This window comes from Sciurus carolinensis, chromosome 3, assembly GCF_902686445.1.
Source record: "Sciurus carolinensis chromosome 3, mSciCar1.2, whole genome shotgun sequence".
Taxonomy (NCBI): Eukaryota; Metazoa; Chordata; class Mammalia; order Rodentia; family Sciuridae; genus Sciurus; species Sciurus carolinensis.
Window position 1 is genome coordinate 149,412,485 of NC_062215.1, and position 15,102 is coordinate 149,427,586.

The 15,102-nt window shown below is 41.0% G+C and overlaps 1 protein-coding gene across 1 annotated transcript in view; it reads left to right on the plus strand.

The window, feature by feature from the left end:
* Positions 1 to 14,636, plus strand: part of Kiaa2012 (KIAA2012 ortholog) — a 123,141-nt gene extending 108,505 nt beyond the window's left edge. Inside the window, exons 15-21 of the mRNA XM_047542946.1 lie at positions 5,099 to 5,189; positions 6,971 to 7,130; positions 7,842 to 7,956; positions 10,340 to 10,668; positions 12,534 to 12,733; positions 13,327 to 13,499; positions 14,291 to 14,636. Of these exons, the coding sequence (XP_047398902.1) occupies positions 5,099 to 5,189; positions 6,971 to 7,130; positions 7,842 to 7,956; positions 10,340 to 10,668; positions 12,534 to 12,733; positions 13,327 to 13,499; positions 14,291 to 14,520 (1,298 nt within the window). The 3' untranslated portion in view covers positions 14,521 to 14,636. The remainder of the gene's footprint in view (positions 1 to 5,098; positions 5,190 to 6,970; positions 7,131 to 7,841; positions 7,957 to 10,339; positions 10,669 to 12,533; positions 12,734 to 13,326; positions 13,500 to 14,290) is intronic.
* Positions 14,637 to 15,102: the final 466 nt, after the last annotated feature.

The following is a 15,102-nucleotide window of genomic DNA, read 5'->3' on the forward strand; positions in this document are numbered from 1 at the left end:
TCATCCATGTGTTTTGTTTTTTTTGTTTGTTTGTTTTTGTTTTTTTTGCGGTACTGGGGATCAAACTCAGGGCCTTGTGCTTGCGAGTCAAGCCCTTTACCAGCTGGGCTATTTTCCAATCCCCGTCCATGTGTTTTTGACTAAGAAATAATTACAAAGTCAGAGATGTATGACAAAAATTATGGCAGCTTTTTTTAAGCCAGTCAGGAGATTATTTGGAATCCCTACAAATTATTTTATATTATGGTTGAAGGAACCTAAGGCCTACAAGTCCAGAGAACTGTACGGTCACAGGTAATTATCAAAACCAAGGTAACTGGAGTCTCCTTCCAGTATTTGTGGGTATCTGGTTTAGTTCAGTTCAGTTTTAGAGTCTTTCCTCAGGGGGGGTTCTTACATCAAATATAACTATCACCCAATATGTGCAAAGAAATGTCTAAAACTGTAGAGGAAACCGGAGAACGAGAAGCCTGTGCCCAGGAGTCAAGCTGGTGCCACTCACCAGAATCTAGAGCCCAGCAGGCGGCCCCTATTAAAGCAACCTTGTCATGTGGAACTGGGGTCCTCAGGCCCCACGCTGCTCCAGGGGGGACTTCAGTTCAGCATGCTGCCAGCACCTGCCACCTGGTTCAGAATATCCTGCTGGTTCTTAGCACCTAGATGACCTACGGGTTCTGCACTGCTTTGTTTTTCCTCTAGGAAAGATTTCAAAGTTCTCCCTCACACTGGGAGAGAAAGAGGTGGGCTCACTCCCCGCTCAGCCTAGCCTGGGAACCCAAAAGAGTCCCCAGAACACAGCTGTTGCCCCTTTATTCTGAAAAGTCTCTTCACCTTCAGAAAAGAAAGCTCATTTCTAACAAGGGAGCTAAATTTACCAAAACCAAAGGCAGCTGAAGCAAAAGGCAAGGACAGCATAAAAATTAAAAAATGATAGAACTAGGGTTGTGGCTCAGCAGTAGATTGCTTGCCTAGCACACGTGAGGCCCTGGGTTCAATTTTTAAGCACCACATGTAAATAAAAATAAGGTTCATCTATAACTAAAAAAAAATATATATATACATATATATATCTTTGATATATATAAAATGATAGGCCAATCACTTTGATCAAAGATGCAAAACTCCTAAGCAAAATAGCAGCCAATCAAATTCATAAACTTGTATTTAAAAAAAAAAAAATACACAGTGACAGAATTGAGTTTATCCCAGGAATTCAAAGATGGCCTAACATTTGAAAATCTGATTATGTAATTCACATCAAGAAGTTCAAGGGAAAAGTCTTAGGGCCATTTAGTAGATATGCAAAAGGAATAAAATTTATAAAATTCACCTGTTTATGATTTAAAATTATCAGCCAGGTACAGTGGGTCCTGAGGAGACCGAGGCAGGAAAATGGCTTTAGCCCAGGAATTCCAGGCAACCTGGGTCACATAGCAAGACCCCCATCTCAAAAAAAAAAAAAAAAAATCAAACTAGGAATAGAAGAGGACTCCCTGATTTTGGTAGAGTACAAAAACCTACCTCAATCATCACACATAAATGGTAGAGCCTTCAAAGTAGTCGCTCTAGACTGGACTAGGGCAAGGATCCTCTCTATCACTGTTCCTACTTAACATCATACTCGATGTCCTAGCCTGCACAGTGAGGAAAACAAAAGAAAATAAAGGTGGAAGGAGGGAAAGGAGGTTATTCCTGTCATTATTCCCAGATAGTATTATTACTTCTATGGAAGGGCTCTATTGATGTGTTAGTCAACTTTCTATTGCTGTGAGAAAATACCTGACATAAACAACTTATAAGGAGGAAAGGTTTATTTTGACTCAGTTTCAGAGGTTTCAGTTCATGGTCACTTGGTCCCATCTCATTGGGCCTGTGGCAAAGCAAAATATCATGGCAAAGAGCACCACAGAGTAAAGTCGTTCACCTCATGGTGGCCAGGAAGCAGAAGGAGCATGGAATGGGCTGGGATCCCAATATCGCCTTCACCAGCACGCCCCCGATGACCTAACTTCCTTCCACAAGGCTCCACCTCCAAAAGGTTCACTCCCAATAGCACCACAGGATGGTGACCAAGCCAAGCACATGGCTTCTGGGGGACATTTACAATCCCAAACCATAATAACCACAGGCAAGCCATTAAAAGACAAAAGAATCTAACAAAATTACTAAATATAGACAAATACACAGAAATCACTTGTGGGAAAAACACTCTTTCAAAACACAAAGCACAATTAAGAATGGAATTTAAAAATATTTGTTATTGTAGGAAAAAACCTGAACATACACAAGTCAGCCAGACAGCACAATGAATCCCGTTCTCATCTCTTGGCCAACACTGCTCATCCACAACCCCAACACCTTCCTCTCTTCCATGTTTTTATGAAACAAATGCCCGTATATTTGAGCATATATCTCTAAAAGACCAAAAAAAAGGACTCTTAACATAGCCATGATACAATTATTACACCTAAAATCCAAATAATTCCTTGTTATAGATGAGTAGTCAGTTTTCAGAGTTCTAATTGTCTTATAATTGTTTTTGAATTTGTTTGTTTACAATTGTTCAATATGGTCTTTTTTAATATTTTTTTTAGTCATCAATGAACCTTTATTTATTTATGTGTGGTGCTGAGAATCGAACCCAGTGCCTCACACATGCTAGGCAAGTGCTCTACCACTGAGCCACAACCCCAGCCCTCAATATGGTCTTAAGTATCATTTAAGTTATAAATTCTATTCATTTCTCTTTTTTCCCTCTTTTACTTTATTAGGAAACTGGATCATGTGTCCTATCAGGTTTCCCACAGTCTAGATTTCGCTGATGGTGTGGCTCTTGGTATAATTTAACATGCTTCTCTGTCTTTCAGACACATGGTACTCCCTCATCTCCATGATGAGGTCCATGCTACAGGTCCATCAGTTCATTAGCATTTGCAAAATAGTGATAATGAAATGTTATCCCTTTTTCACATTTAGCTAAGAAACTCCTAGAAAAATAAAATTTTTCTCACCTCCTATTTAGTTATCCAGTGGTACAGCTTATGTAGGAAGGTAGGATAAATGCTCAATGCTGTTCCTTTATGTATCAGTTGTCATAATAATGAGTTGGTTCCCCAGGATCCTCCTACAGTAACCTAGGTTTTTTTAGTATACTTGTGGATTTAAACATATGAAAGTATCATTTTTAAACATAACACATATATTCTGGCAATAAGTATACAAAAAGATGTGTGAGACTTTCATGAAGAAATTATAAAATTTCATTAAATTGAGCAAAAGTAGACCTGAATAAATATAATGTTCTATATAATACTGTATACAGTGCCCATAGATAGAATGAATCTCCATCATAAAGATGACAATCTCCCTAATCTAGAAATTCATGGAATTCCAATTTTTTAAAAAATCCTGACATTGGGCTGGGGTTGTAGTTCAGTGATAGAGCACTTGCCTAGCATGTGTGAGGCACTGGGTTTGATCCTCAGCATCACATTAAAAGAAATAAATAAGGACTGGGAATATAGCTCAGTGGTCAAGCATCCCTGGATTCACTCCCCAGTACCAAATTAACTTATTAACTAGTTAATTAATTAAAGGTATTGTGTCCATCTACAATTAAAAATAAGTTTTAAAAAAATCTCTGACAGGGTTTTTTGGCAGAGCAAGATTAGTTGATCCCTAAATTCATATATAAGAATAGCTGCTATGGCCTGAATGTGTCCCCCAAAAAATCTTATGTTGAAACCTTATCACCAGTGTGATGGTATTTGGAGATGGAACACATTTAAGATATTATATATTTTTAAAACAGAAGTTAAAATTTGTAAGTTATTACTCATAGTTCTGCCTTAGTATGGTCCAATATGTCCTAAATATCAGATTACTTTACTAAGGGAAAGAAAATCGCCCTTCTGCCGTTCACATCAGTTCTAATTAAAATGTTGAAATTACACCAATGTAGAACCTCTGATTTTGGGTAATACAAATGCGCCCTCTGCTGATCCCATCGTGCCCTGCACCCCAGTTTGAAAATTGGAAAGACCTGTGAATGTCTGCCATGAGTGTTTTTTCTGAGCCAGCCACACTAAAAATACTCAGAATTCCTCTTGTCATGAAGACACTTTAATCAGCTCCTGCTCTCTGCTAATGCTGCATATTATCCAAAGCAAATAAATTCCCAGGTACAGCCTAAGTCAGCTTTTCCATTCTTTTCAACCACATTGTATATTAACAATCTTGTCCCGGCTCCAAAGTCTGGAGGTTGTGTGAGAAAATGAATGCCACCTGAATGCTTGGGAATGACTGAAAGGAACCCAAGTTGCAAAGAGGCCCTGGAGATGTGACACCATGAGGGAGTACACTGAAAATGGGTTAACTGATATAGGAAGGGTAGTTATGTGACATGGGTATCCTTCCTCATAGGATGACATTTGTTTTTTAAATCTATTTGCTTTTCAATGTTATAACCACACTGGGGTTTTCAGAAAAAATTGAAGCATGTATATAAACCTCCCAATCTAGCATATTATTTTCTTTTCCTGTTTTCTTTTCCAGTCCTTATCCACCCAGGCGTTACTGAGTTCTAACATGCTATTCCATAGTCTATATTTTTACTTGTCATTATATCATAAATTCTTTCCAGATTGCTTATCTTTTTAACCATGATTTTAAGTGTCAAAGTAATGCATTATAAATCACTTTTCAAGTCCTCCTTGTTGAGCTATTTCTAATTTTTCATTATTTACAATAATGTAATAAATTAGTTCCAAAACTTGTTTCTTCTTTTGAATTATTTCCATATGATAAATGGAAATAAGAGTGAGAGTCCCGATCAAAGACCAGAACTTTTTTCTGGTTCTTGATACATACTGTTATATTACTTTCCTAAAAGATATTTTAATACTAATTTCAATGTCATTAACCATGTGCCAGCACTGGTTTCTGCAGTGTTTGCTAATTTTCTGGGTATAACATATGTCATTGTTCCAGTTTGCAGACTGTTTATTACTCACCAGATAGACACTTCTCCACATCTGACCTCCTCCTGGGATAGTTGCCCATGTCCTTTCCTGATTGAGGATCTTCTGTGTTTTCACAGACCCAGAGCCAAGGGGTGTGACCCTTGACTCCCTCAGTGCTTCTCTGACTGAACACATCCAGACCCCTGAGGCAGATACTATGAAAAACACGTAAGTGTTTTAGGTTGTAATGATGTGGACTTCCATGCTTTTATATTGTTTCTCTTTATTTTTAATTAATTTCATTTTATTTCTGGGGTTTTGGGGTTTTTTTGTTTTGTTTTGTTTTTTCTGAGATTCATGAGCATCCTCAACTGACAGCATGCTGACAGCCAGAATGGAAAGAAGCAAATTCTCAGGGAAGATTACATGGTGATGAGTTTCCAACTTAAACATACTTTACTGGTTGGATGAAGAAAGGGCTGGGGATGTGGTTCAGTGGTTGAGAGCCCCTGAGTTCAACCCCCAGTACCAAAAAAAAAAAAAAAAAAAGTGAAATTTTAAAGTGTTGGAAGCATCGTCTTCCATTGTCCATAGAGCTGGGATCTATAGAGATGTCTAGAAAGCTGATTCTATCGATTCCCTTGATTTCTCCTCAGCATTCTCTCAGCTTTGGGTAATATTAATAATACTAATACTACTAATAGTTGCTATGGTGTGTTGAGTGCTTCCTCTGTACTCCCTGTGTGCTTACTAGGCACTCTCTGACAGCAGCTCAGTCAGTCAGGCCCAGACATTTGAGCTGGGCCCCCTTTGGACACAGCAGCTGGTATAGCCATCTCTGCCTCCACCCATGTGACCTCCAAGAGTCTTTCACTTGCCCAGCAGTACAAGGTCAAACCTTTTTGACCTTCAGGAACCAAGGGAAAAGGGCACTTGGTTAATGTAGGCAACTGCAACAGGAATTTCATTTTCAAATTTTTATCTTTTCCACCACATATTTAAACTGGTTAGTGCAACAACCACCCACCATAAAAAAGATGGAATAATCAAAGAGAATTTTTGTTAAATCAGGAGAACAACAAAACTCATAAAAGCCCCATAATGACCATGATAGTCACCATAACTAAATTTCAGATTTAACACAGAGATTCCAAAATGGGAGAGAGAAAAAAAAAGCATGCCGTCAGGCTTATGGCGTTCATTTGCAGCCTACCTGTTCCTCTGGGAAAAGAAAGGTTTTTCTAGCACTAAATCCTAAGGAGACTTCTATGGGTTTTTATGGAGTGACACTGAATGATTTAAAGACTCATATATTTACAGGAAATTCCATTTACCTCATTCAACAAATATTTCTCAAGTTTCCACAGTAAGTCCCTGTACAAGCAAAGCACAGTAATCATACTGAGGCAGATAAAAAGAGAAAGTGCCCAGAACCAGGTCTGGCACACAGCAAGCACACAATACTTACCACTGCTCAGCTACTGCCATCTGGATGGCCTGTCCTACCCACAGGGCACAAGTCAGTTACCCTCAGGGCACAGTGATTGACAGCAATTCTATGACAGATAAAACTCACAGCACAGGACCTTTCAGTGGCTGGATTTGATCAAGAATAAAACTCAGAGGGGATAAAGGAATGGATAGTAGTTACAAGTTTCTAAGATAATTTTTTCTGAAGGTCACTTTCTTTTTTTCAGTTAAGCCTTTGATGGAAGAAATTTAAGTTACAGAATTTTATGGAATTCAATTAAAGGCATAAATGTGCAGACACACGCTATTTCTTCCACTAAGTCAGGATTTAACCCGAGGAAACCCAAAAGTGAAGACTGGTCATTCTAATCTCTCTTATCCAGGGATATGCTGAGGAAAGGAAAGTTGACTAAATACTTCAAATGCCCCATACAGTGCCCGGCAGAGAACGTGTGCTCAGTTGATGTCTGCCCACTCACTCTCTTCCTTACTGCCAGAATTTTCTTTCATTTGGTCCTGTTGCTTTGCTCATTTAAAAGAGGCAGCAAGTATGAGGCACAGCATCTGCACAGAGAACTTCCAGGACATAGGCCTGAGTCTACAGAGAAGATGTGTGCTGTGGATACAACTCTTCCAAGAGAAGAAGGGAAGATTGAACCAAAATTATTCAGCCAGAAGGCACCAGCCATCATCAGCAATGTGAGTGTAAACAACTAGAAGCTTGGTCCAAAAACCTTACCTGGGCCTGCCAAAGCTACCATGTACAATTGAGTGAGTTGCTCACTCTACAAGAGCACCTGACAGAGGGAGCAAGTGGTGGCTGATGGCCAGCTGTGGTCCCCTCAGCATTGGGGAGCATCCTTCTGAAGGATGGAGCCCATTGCTAATTCCTTCAGAGGTACTGAGGGGGTAACCATGTCGCCACTCTACCATCCTGTCCTAAGAGGAACCTCCATGCTGAGGCAGCCCATGGGGAAAGGTGAAGACTGACATGACTCTAGGCACCTGCAAGAGGTTTCATGAAAGTTAGCAAATGATGCAGCAGTGAATAAAGTTGGTCTTGATCTGAAGTTGTTAACCAGCAAGGGCAGCACCAATCTATTAAAGGTGAAAACTGCTTCACCTGGATTCAGCTCTGTAGATCACGATTTAGCATAAAGGAGGCAAGTCATAAAGTGTATTTTCTTCCTCTTTTCTCCTATGAAATTATTCTAGCTGTTTTAAATCAAAGGTTCAACCTTCAAATCTTCCCACCGACTCCACATTCTCTAAGACTCACTCTTCTGCTTATCCAGAACCCACACAATCCATTCCAAGCCATTATATCACCTTGTTCAACAGGCTCTTCCTTGGTGGCTTTTTCCTTTCTTACATGTATCATAGTCCCTTTCCTTAATTTCTTACCTTTAGGAGAGGGAGTTGATTGACAAATCCAAGAGGAAGAAAACAACCAAGACAGATAAGACCAAAGCACCCAAGAAGGGGAGAGAAGAAAACATCCCAGAAGAAGCAGAGGCTATTGTAGGTAAGAGTGTGCCTTCAAGGAACAACGCAGAAGCCTCCTGATAGGGGCAGGAAGTGGTACCAGGAATTAGCATGGATCCTATAGGACAAGCTTACTGTCTTGGTCTCCTTGACTACCATGGTTCAGACAGTGGTGCAGTCTTACTGCAAGTCACTATCTTAGTAGACAGGGATAGAGACTGGTGGGGGTCTGGAGATCTAAGGTCACCAAGAGAGGACATGATAATAATAACTGTACACATTTACTGAACACCTGCTGTTTTAGGAACTCCTGAAACCCACAGAACGTCTCTGCTATCATGTGAGTGCTGCTGTCATATGTGACAGTGGGCTGAGAGAGGTTGGGTGACTTATATAATGTCAAGCAGATAGTAAAAAGGTGGACCCAGGGTTAGACCTTTCCTGACTCCTAGTGCAAACTTACCACTGCATTTGTACCACTCAACTATAGGTCGAATATCCCTAACCTGAAAATCCAAAATCTAAAATGTTCCAAAATCTAGAACTTTTGAACACTGAGAAGATGCCAAAAGTGGAAAATTTCCACACCTAACCTCTTGTGATAGGTTGTGATCAAAATGCAGACACACTAAAATACTTCATAGAATTATCTTCAGGCTGTGTGCATAAGGTGTATATGAAGCATAAATAAATTTTGTGTTTAGACTTGGGTCCCACCCAACTCATTAAGGATAATATAATGTAATATGTTGCAATGTAATATGATATAATATAACTATAATAGAAACATTCCAAAATCAGAAAACATTCAAATCCAAAACACTTCTAGTCCCAAGCATTTCAGATAAGGGATGCTCAGCCTGTGTATCACAATTGTATTGGGTAGTGAGAGCATTTGAGAGTGGGGAAGGATCAATAAGCTCTGAGTGGTCCTTTCAGAACCATGTTCCTTCTCAATTCCCTCTGTTGCACCTTATGAGAAACTCAGATTCCTAGGCTTCTCAAGACATCCTTTAGCCTAACACTTAACATCCACCCTTTACAACCCACATGATTCAGAAGACCCTCCAAACAAAATCAACATGGTTGGAAAGGACAACACTGAAGATACTCTTGGGCCAGATCAACTTTTTTTTTTTTTTTTTTTTTTTTTGGTACTAGGGATTGAACTCAGGGGCACTCAACCACTGAGTCACATGCTCAGCCCTATTTTGTATTTTATGTAGAAACAGGGTCTCACTGAGTTGCTTAGCACCTCACTGTTGCCTGCGGCTGGCTTTGAACTTGCAATCCTCCCTTCCTCAGTCTCCTGAGCTGCTAGGATTACAGGTGTGCACCACCATGCCCAGCCAGATCTATTTTTGAGCTTTACTTTTATAAACTCTTGCTAAGTTTACATTGTGTAGTCCATAACATTGGCAGGATTAGGAAAAGGAACTCTTCATGGCTCCCAGAGGTGAACTAATTCCTTAGGATATGAAACTTCACCAGGTTACAGAGCAGCAACCTCAAGTCAGACTCTCAGGACAGGACTTGCCAGCTGTGCTTCAGGTCTGCACACAAAGTTTTTGACACTCCATGGGTCAGGGTGAAATGGAACTTTTAAAATAGCAACACTGCTGTTTTAGTCAGTTTCTGCACTGCTGTAACCTAAAGACCTGACAAAAACTATTTTAGAAGAGGAAAAGTTTATTTCAGTGCTCACAGTTTCAGAGATCTCAGTCCATAGACAGCTGACTCCATTGCTCTGGGCCCAGGGTGAGGTAGAACACCATGGCGGAAGGATGTGGAGGAGGAAAGCAGTTCAGGACAGGATACCAGGAAGCAGAGAGAGAAAACTCCCCTCACTATGGCCAAAATATAAACCCCAAGGGCATAATCCCATTGACCCACCTCCAGCCACATTTTACCTGCTTATAATTACTACCCAGTTAATCTCTATCAGGGGATTAATGCACTGATTAGATTAAGGCTCCCAAAACCTAATCATTTCACCTCTAAACTTTCTTACATGAGTTTTGGGGCGACACCTCACATCTAAACCATAACAACGGCTGAATGACATTTGATCTAAATAGGATAAAGCAGTTTCTGAACAGGTAGTCTGATGACCACTCAAAACAGTACAAGAAAAATAACAGAATGAATCAAACAACATTACCCTATGTAAATTTATGATTACACAAATGGTATGCCTTTACACCATGTACAAACAGAGAAACAACATGTATCCCATTTGTTTACAATTAAAAAAAAAAAAAAAAAACAGTACAAGATGGTTATCAAATGCAGATTCCTACCGACCCACCTGGGGCCCAGGATTCTTTATCCCAGGTGATTCCATTGCATGCTGAAATTTAAAAGGTACTTAAAAGGATGTGTAGAGACACATTTCCTTAATTCAATTATACCTCTGTCCCCAGTTGTTCTCCCCACAGGCAAGTCAAAGGACTCAAAGTCTGAAAAGAAACCAGAGCTAATTCCCAAAGAAAAAAAACCAGGAGCCAAAAGGAAAAGGCCACAGAAGAAAAGGAATGTGGATATAGCAGCAGAGCCAAGTAGGCCTCCTAACACCCCGGATAGAGGTTTCTTCCCTTCACACTCCAATGTGGAGGATCCTTGGCTTTCTCCCACATACGATGCTCAGGAGAGCCAGGTTTCTATAGATGGAAGATCATCACCAACCCAGACCACAGCTGTCACTGGAAACGCGGAATCAAAAGAAGAAAGAAACTATGAAGACCCTACAGAGGTAGAGTCTTGACTGAGGGAATTCTGTCTTCACTTGGCACAACCATGGGCATGGGGAACACTGCCCCTAATGAAGCCATAATCCCAACAGCTCTACTCTTATTTGTTCTACTTTGGTGCCTTCTGACCCTAGTTAGAAGCCAGAGATGATTAGAGTCACAGAAGGGTGATATCCCCCTGAAGTGAGGTACTCTATGAGGCCCCAAATTGCTAAGGCCCTGATCCACCCCTTAAAGAGCAGGAGGTGGGCACACAGCACCCACCCATGAGAGATGCAGAGAAAGGTAGATGCAGGTCTTCAGAGCCAAGTGCAGATCCTTGACTTGACCTGGAGCTCATCCATTACCTGTCTCCCAAATCCACAGAAATTCCTTCTTTCCATAGAACAGCTCATATATGCACATCTGCTTCTACAAAGTGTTTTTCATGGAAGAGGTGCTTTGATCCAGGGGCTTGGATTCTCCTCTGGAGGTTTAAAGATAAAAACTGAATGTAAGGAAAATTACTCCTGAAATTCTCTGCAATTCACCAAAAAGAATACCACATAGATATTTCTCAGTAAAAACAACACAGCCTGTTTTCCTCTGCTATTGAAACATACCACTATCTTTTCCACTGAGATGCAGGTCCTGAACTACCTTTAGAGGTCTTATTAAAAAATAATAATAATAATAAGTATCTTTAAACACTATAATGTACACACAGCTAAGTCTGTGGTTAGACTTGCTTAAGTTTCATGTACATATGGTAAATGCTGCTGTCTCCTTTAACCTTTACAACACTTGTGAACCACGTGTGATTAACCTGTTTATGGACCTAGAGACCAACACTACAAGTTAAATGCCAGTGACCAGAAATTGCACAACTATTGAATGGTTAAGTCAAGATTTAAATTCAGATCATTTGACTCCAATTCAGGACTCTTATCACTATTGTAAATGATTCTCTATTTACAGCACTATGTATTCCAAATAAGATTTTAGGAAGACTTTTTCTATATAGTTCTCAGACCCTCTCAGTGGCCTAGGTAACAGAATTCTGCTCTGCACAACAGATGAAAATTTTAATCTGTGGGCAGAACTTTTCTGAGCCAGCTAGATCATCAGAATTTCTTAGATTTATTATCAGTTCATAGTACTGTGCTACCTCTGCAAAGACAAAAAGCAAGAGTTTCACTCTGAGTTGGATATAGAAATCTCATGGAGGAATTGCCTCTCAAGAGTCCCCTCACAGACATATTTCCAAGTGAGAAGGCACTGGGGAGAAAAAGAAAACTACAACAATTGTCATACAAACTGAAAGACCTTTTGTTGAGAAGTTGGGTTTCTACCCATTAAATGTGAGTCTGACCTCTCCGAATCTAAAATTGTCCCTGGGACAATACCCCTACCCAGACCTTGTGGTTTGCAGCCCCAGTTTGAAGTTAGAAGTTTTTGGTTCTTGTTTCTTTTTAAAATCAAGGAGACCCTCTACCTAGAGATTTTAGTTTAATTGGTCTTGTTGGAGCCCTGACCTCCAGCCATTTTCAAAAGCTCCTTGGACAATTCTAAAGTGCACGTAGGATTGAGAAGTCTTCAACCTATGACATACTAGATATTATGTTGGCACCATTATTTCAGTGAATCCTGGTAACAGCCCCATGGGATGACAATATCAGAAAAATTGAATTGTGACCCCTGCAAAATCCCAAAGTAAGTGAGGGACTTGAATTTAGGCCAATTGAACCTCAAAGCTCAAGCTGGTTGTGGCAGGGTTTATGTGGCTATGGTCAGAGTGTGGAGTCTGCTTCATGACTCCATCTCTCATTAGACAACACTGTCTGGGCTGCAGCCCCATCTGTTGACTGAGAACACTCTGGTCTCGTAGGCCCTTGCTAAGAGGGAGCAGCAGAAGGCTTCCCGGGACAGGCTGCGAGCAGAGAGGGCCGAGATGAGATGGTTGGAGGTGGAGAGAAAGAGAATGGAACAGGAACAGCAGAGCCGGCTCCAGCAGGAGCAGCTGGAGAGAGCAGAGAAGATGAAGGAGGAGCTGGAGCTGGAACAGCAGAGACGTGCAGAGGAGAGCCGGTAGGTCAGCAGCCAAGAGACATGGCTGTGTTAGAAGGCAGATGGAAAAGGCAGGGGTTGACCTCCCGTATGGGCAAGGCTCAGTGCTGAGGCTCTTGGCATGAAGCAAAACTACACATCTCATTTTGTTCTCTCCTCAGTTGTCCTTAAGAGCAACCTGGACCAGGTTACTCAAAATAGATGTTCATGTGCTCTTTGGGGGAAGGCTTTGTGATTCAGTCCTACCAATATCCGTTGAACCTTACTACATTGTCTGCATTGCACTACACCCTTTCGTGGGCCTTAAATCTAATTTTAACTTCACAACATCTTTGTGAGGCAGGAGACTCAAAATCTATTTTATAAGAATGGAAAATAAAGCTCTGAGAACTTTAGATTCCTAACCCAGAGTGCTGAGCTGTGTACTGAAACTTCTAGGCTTTTCCTTCTAGGACCCTTATGTTCTTGCCTCTGTCCTTCAATCCTGGCTTCCTCCTTGGAAGGGGATATTCCCTTTGTAGGCTACAAAGTCTCCCTAGGGGTACTGCCTGTTGCATTGTCTCACAAGGATGTCCCAGTGTTTCCTGCCATTTCACTATTTTGTGTTTTCTCAGTTTGAGGAGACAGAGACTGGAAGAAGAACAGCGGCAGCAGGAAGAGGTGGAGAGAAAGCAGCGGCTCCAGTTGCAAGCAGCCCAGGAGAGAGCCAGGCAGCAACAAGAGGAATTCCGGAGGAAATTGCAAGAAGTACAGAGAAAAAAGCAGCAAGAGGAAGCTGAGAGAGCTGGTAAGGGGGATTCTCTAGCTCTTTGCATTGCTCATCTTTTTAGGGCAGAAATATTCTTATCCCTCCTGTGGGTGTTCATTTATTTCTATCCTAGGATTTGTGCATCAAGTACTCTAAATATATGAGCTGTTTTTTTAAAGTGATTATTATTATGTGTGACTATAGCGAGGTGATAAAGACGGTCAGAATATGGAACAGACTGACTTGTGCCAATGACTCCAGGGTCCCCCTCCCAATTCAATAATCTGAATTGAGACTCTGTCCTTCCCTTTGCCCATTCAGCATTGCTTAGGAACTACCTAAATTGAAACACAACACTCCTCCTTGCTTCCTTCCCTAGCAAAATGAACAGTTACAAATACCTGGATAGTTCCAGGCATGCTTTCAGGTATTGCACAGAATCTCTCCAGCCTCACTTTCAAGGAAGAGGTAGAAACTTCAGCAAATGAAGCTGTGGCCACTTTCTGGTCCTAAGCACCAAGTTTTTCTAGACCCTGATCTGGCATCCTCCACCCAACCCAGCTGCATACCACCTGAACTATCCAGGTTCTGGAAGATTCTTTCACAGACTTTTATTAGTTGTGCAGTACACTGTACATAGAAGGTGCTTAATAAAGGACTCAAATTAATAAATTAACTCTCAAGGTAATTTCCTCAGGAGATCTGGCAGACTCATAAGCTTCACAATTGCTCACATTGAGTCTCTAGAAATCAGATTTGAGAGTTGAACTAGAATATGGTTTTCTCAGTGTGCCCCCTGGCTGAGTCCATTCCCCTTTTCTATTCTACAGAGGCAGAGAAGCAAAGGCAGAAGGAACTAGAAATGCAGTTAGCAGAAGAACAAAAACGCCTGATGGAAATGGATGAAGAGGAACGACTAGAGTACCAGAGGCAGAAACAGGAAGCAGAAGAGAAGGCTTGGGCAGAGGCTGAGGAGAGGAGGCAAAAAGAAGAGGAAGCAGCTAAGCTGGCTCTGGAGGAAGCCATGAAACAAGACCAGGAACAAGCCAGGTACTGGTGATTGATTTGGGGGATTGTTCAAGGGGCTTGACTGCCTGGTGCTATTATTAGCCTTGTACTGCCTTTGAACAAAGTCCTCTCCCCACCCCTCAACCCCAGCATGGTTTGGAAAACTAAAACAAAAAGAGTGATTCTTTGGCTGGAAACATCACAGGATTCCTTTGTAGCTTATAGAATTTATAATGAAGTTGAAACAGGGTTTAGAGACCATTATCTCAATCTTCTGGTTTACAGATGAGCAAGTCAAGACCCAGGGCTGAGAGTATAGTTCAGTGGCACTACAGAGTACTTGCCTAACATGCATAAACACTGGTTGGATCCCCAGCACCAAGAGAGAAGAAAAGTCATGTCCCAAAGAGGGGAAAGATCTTGATCAGGACCAATCATGAGTTAGAGACAATGCCAGGATGAGATCTAAGACCAAATGATTATTAACCCACTGCCTTCCTCAATATGTATTTATTGAATGATTATTATGCAACTTTAAGACTCTGGGAATTCAGGAATAAGAAAGGCAGACAAGTTCTCTTCTTCCATGGTACAAGGGGGTAACAAAACAAACTCTAAAAAAGTTTGTTTTTCC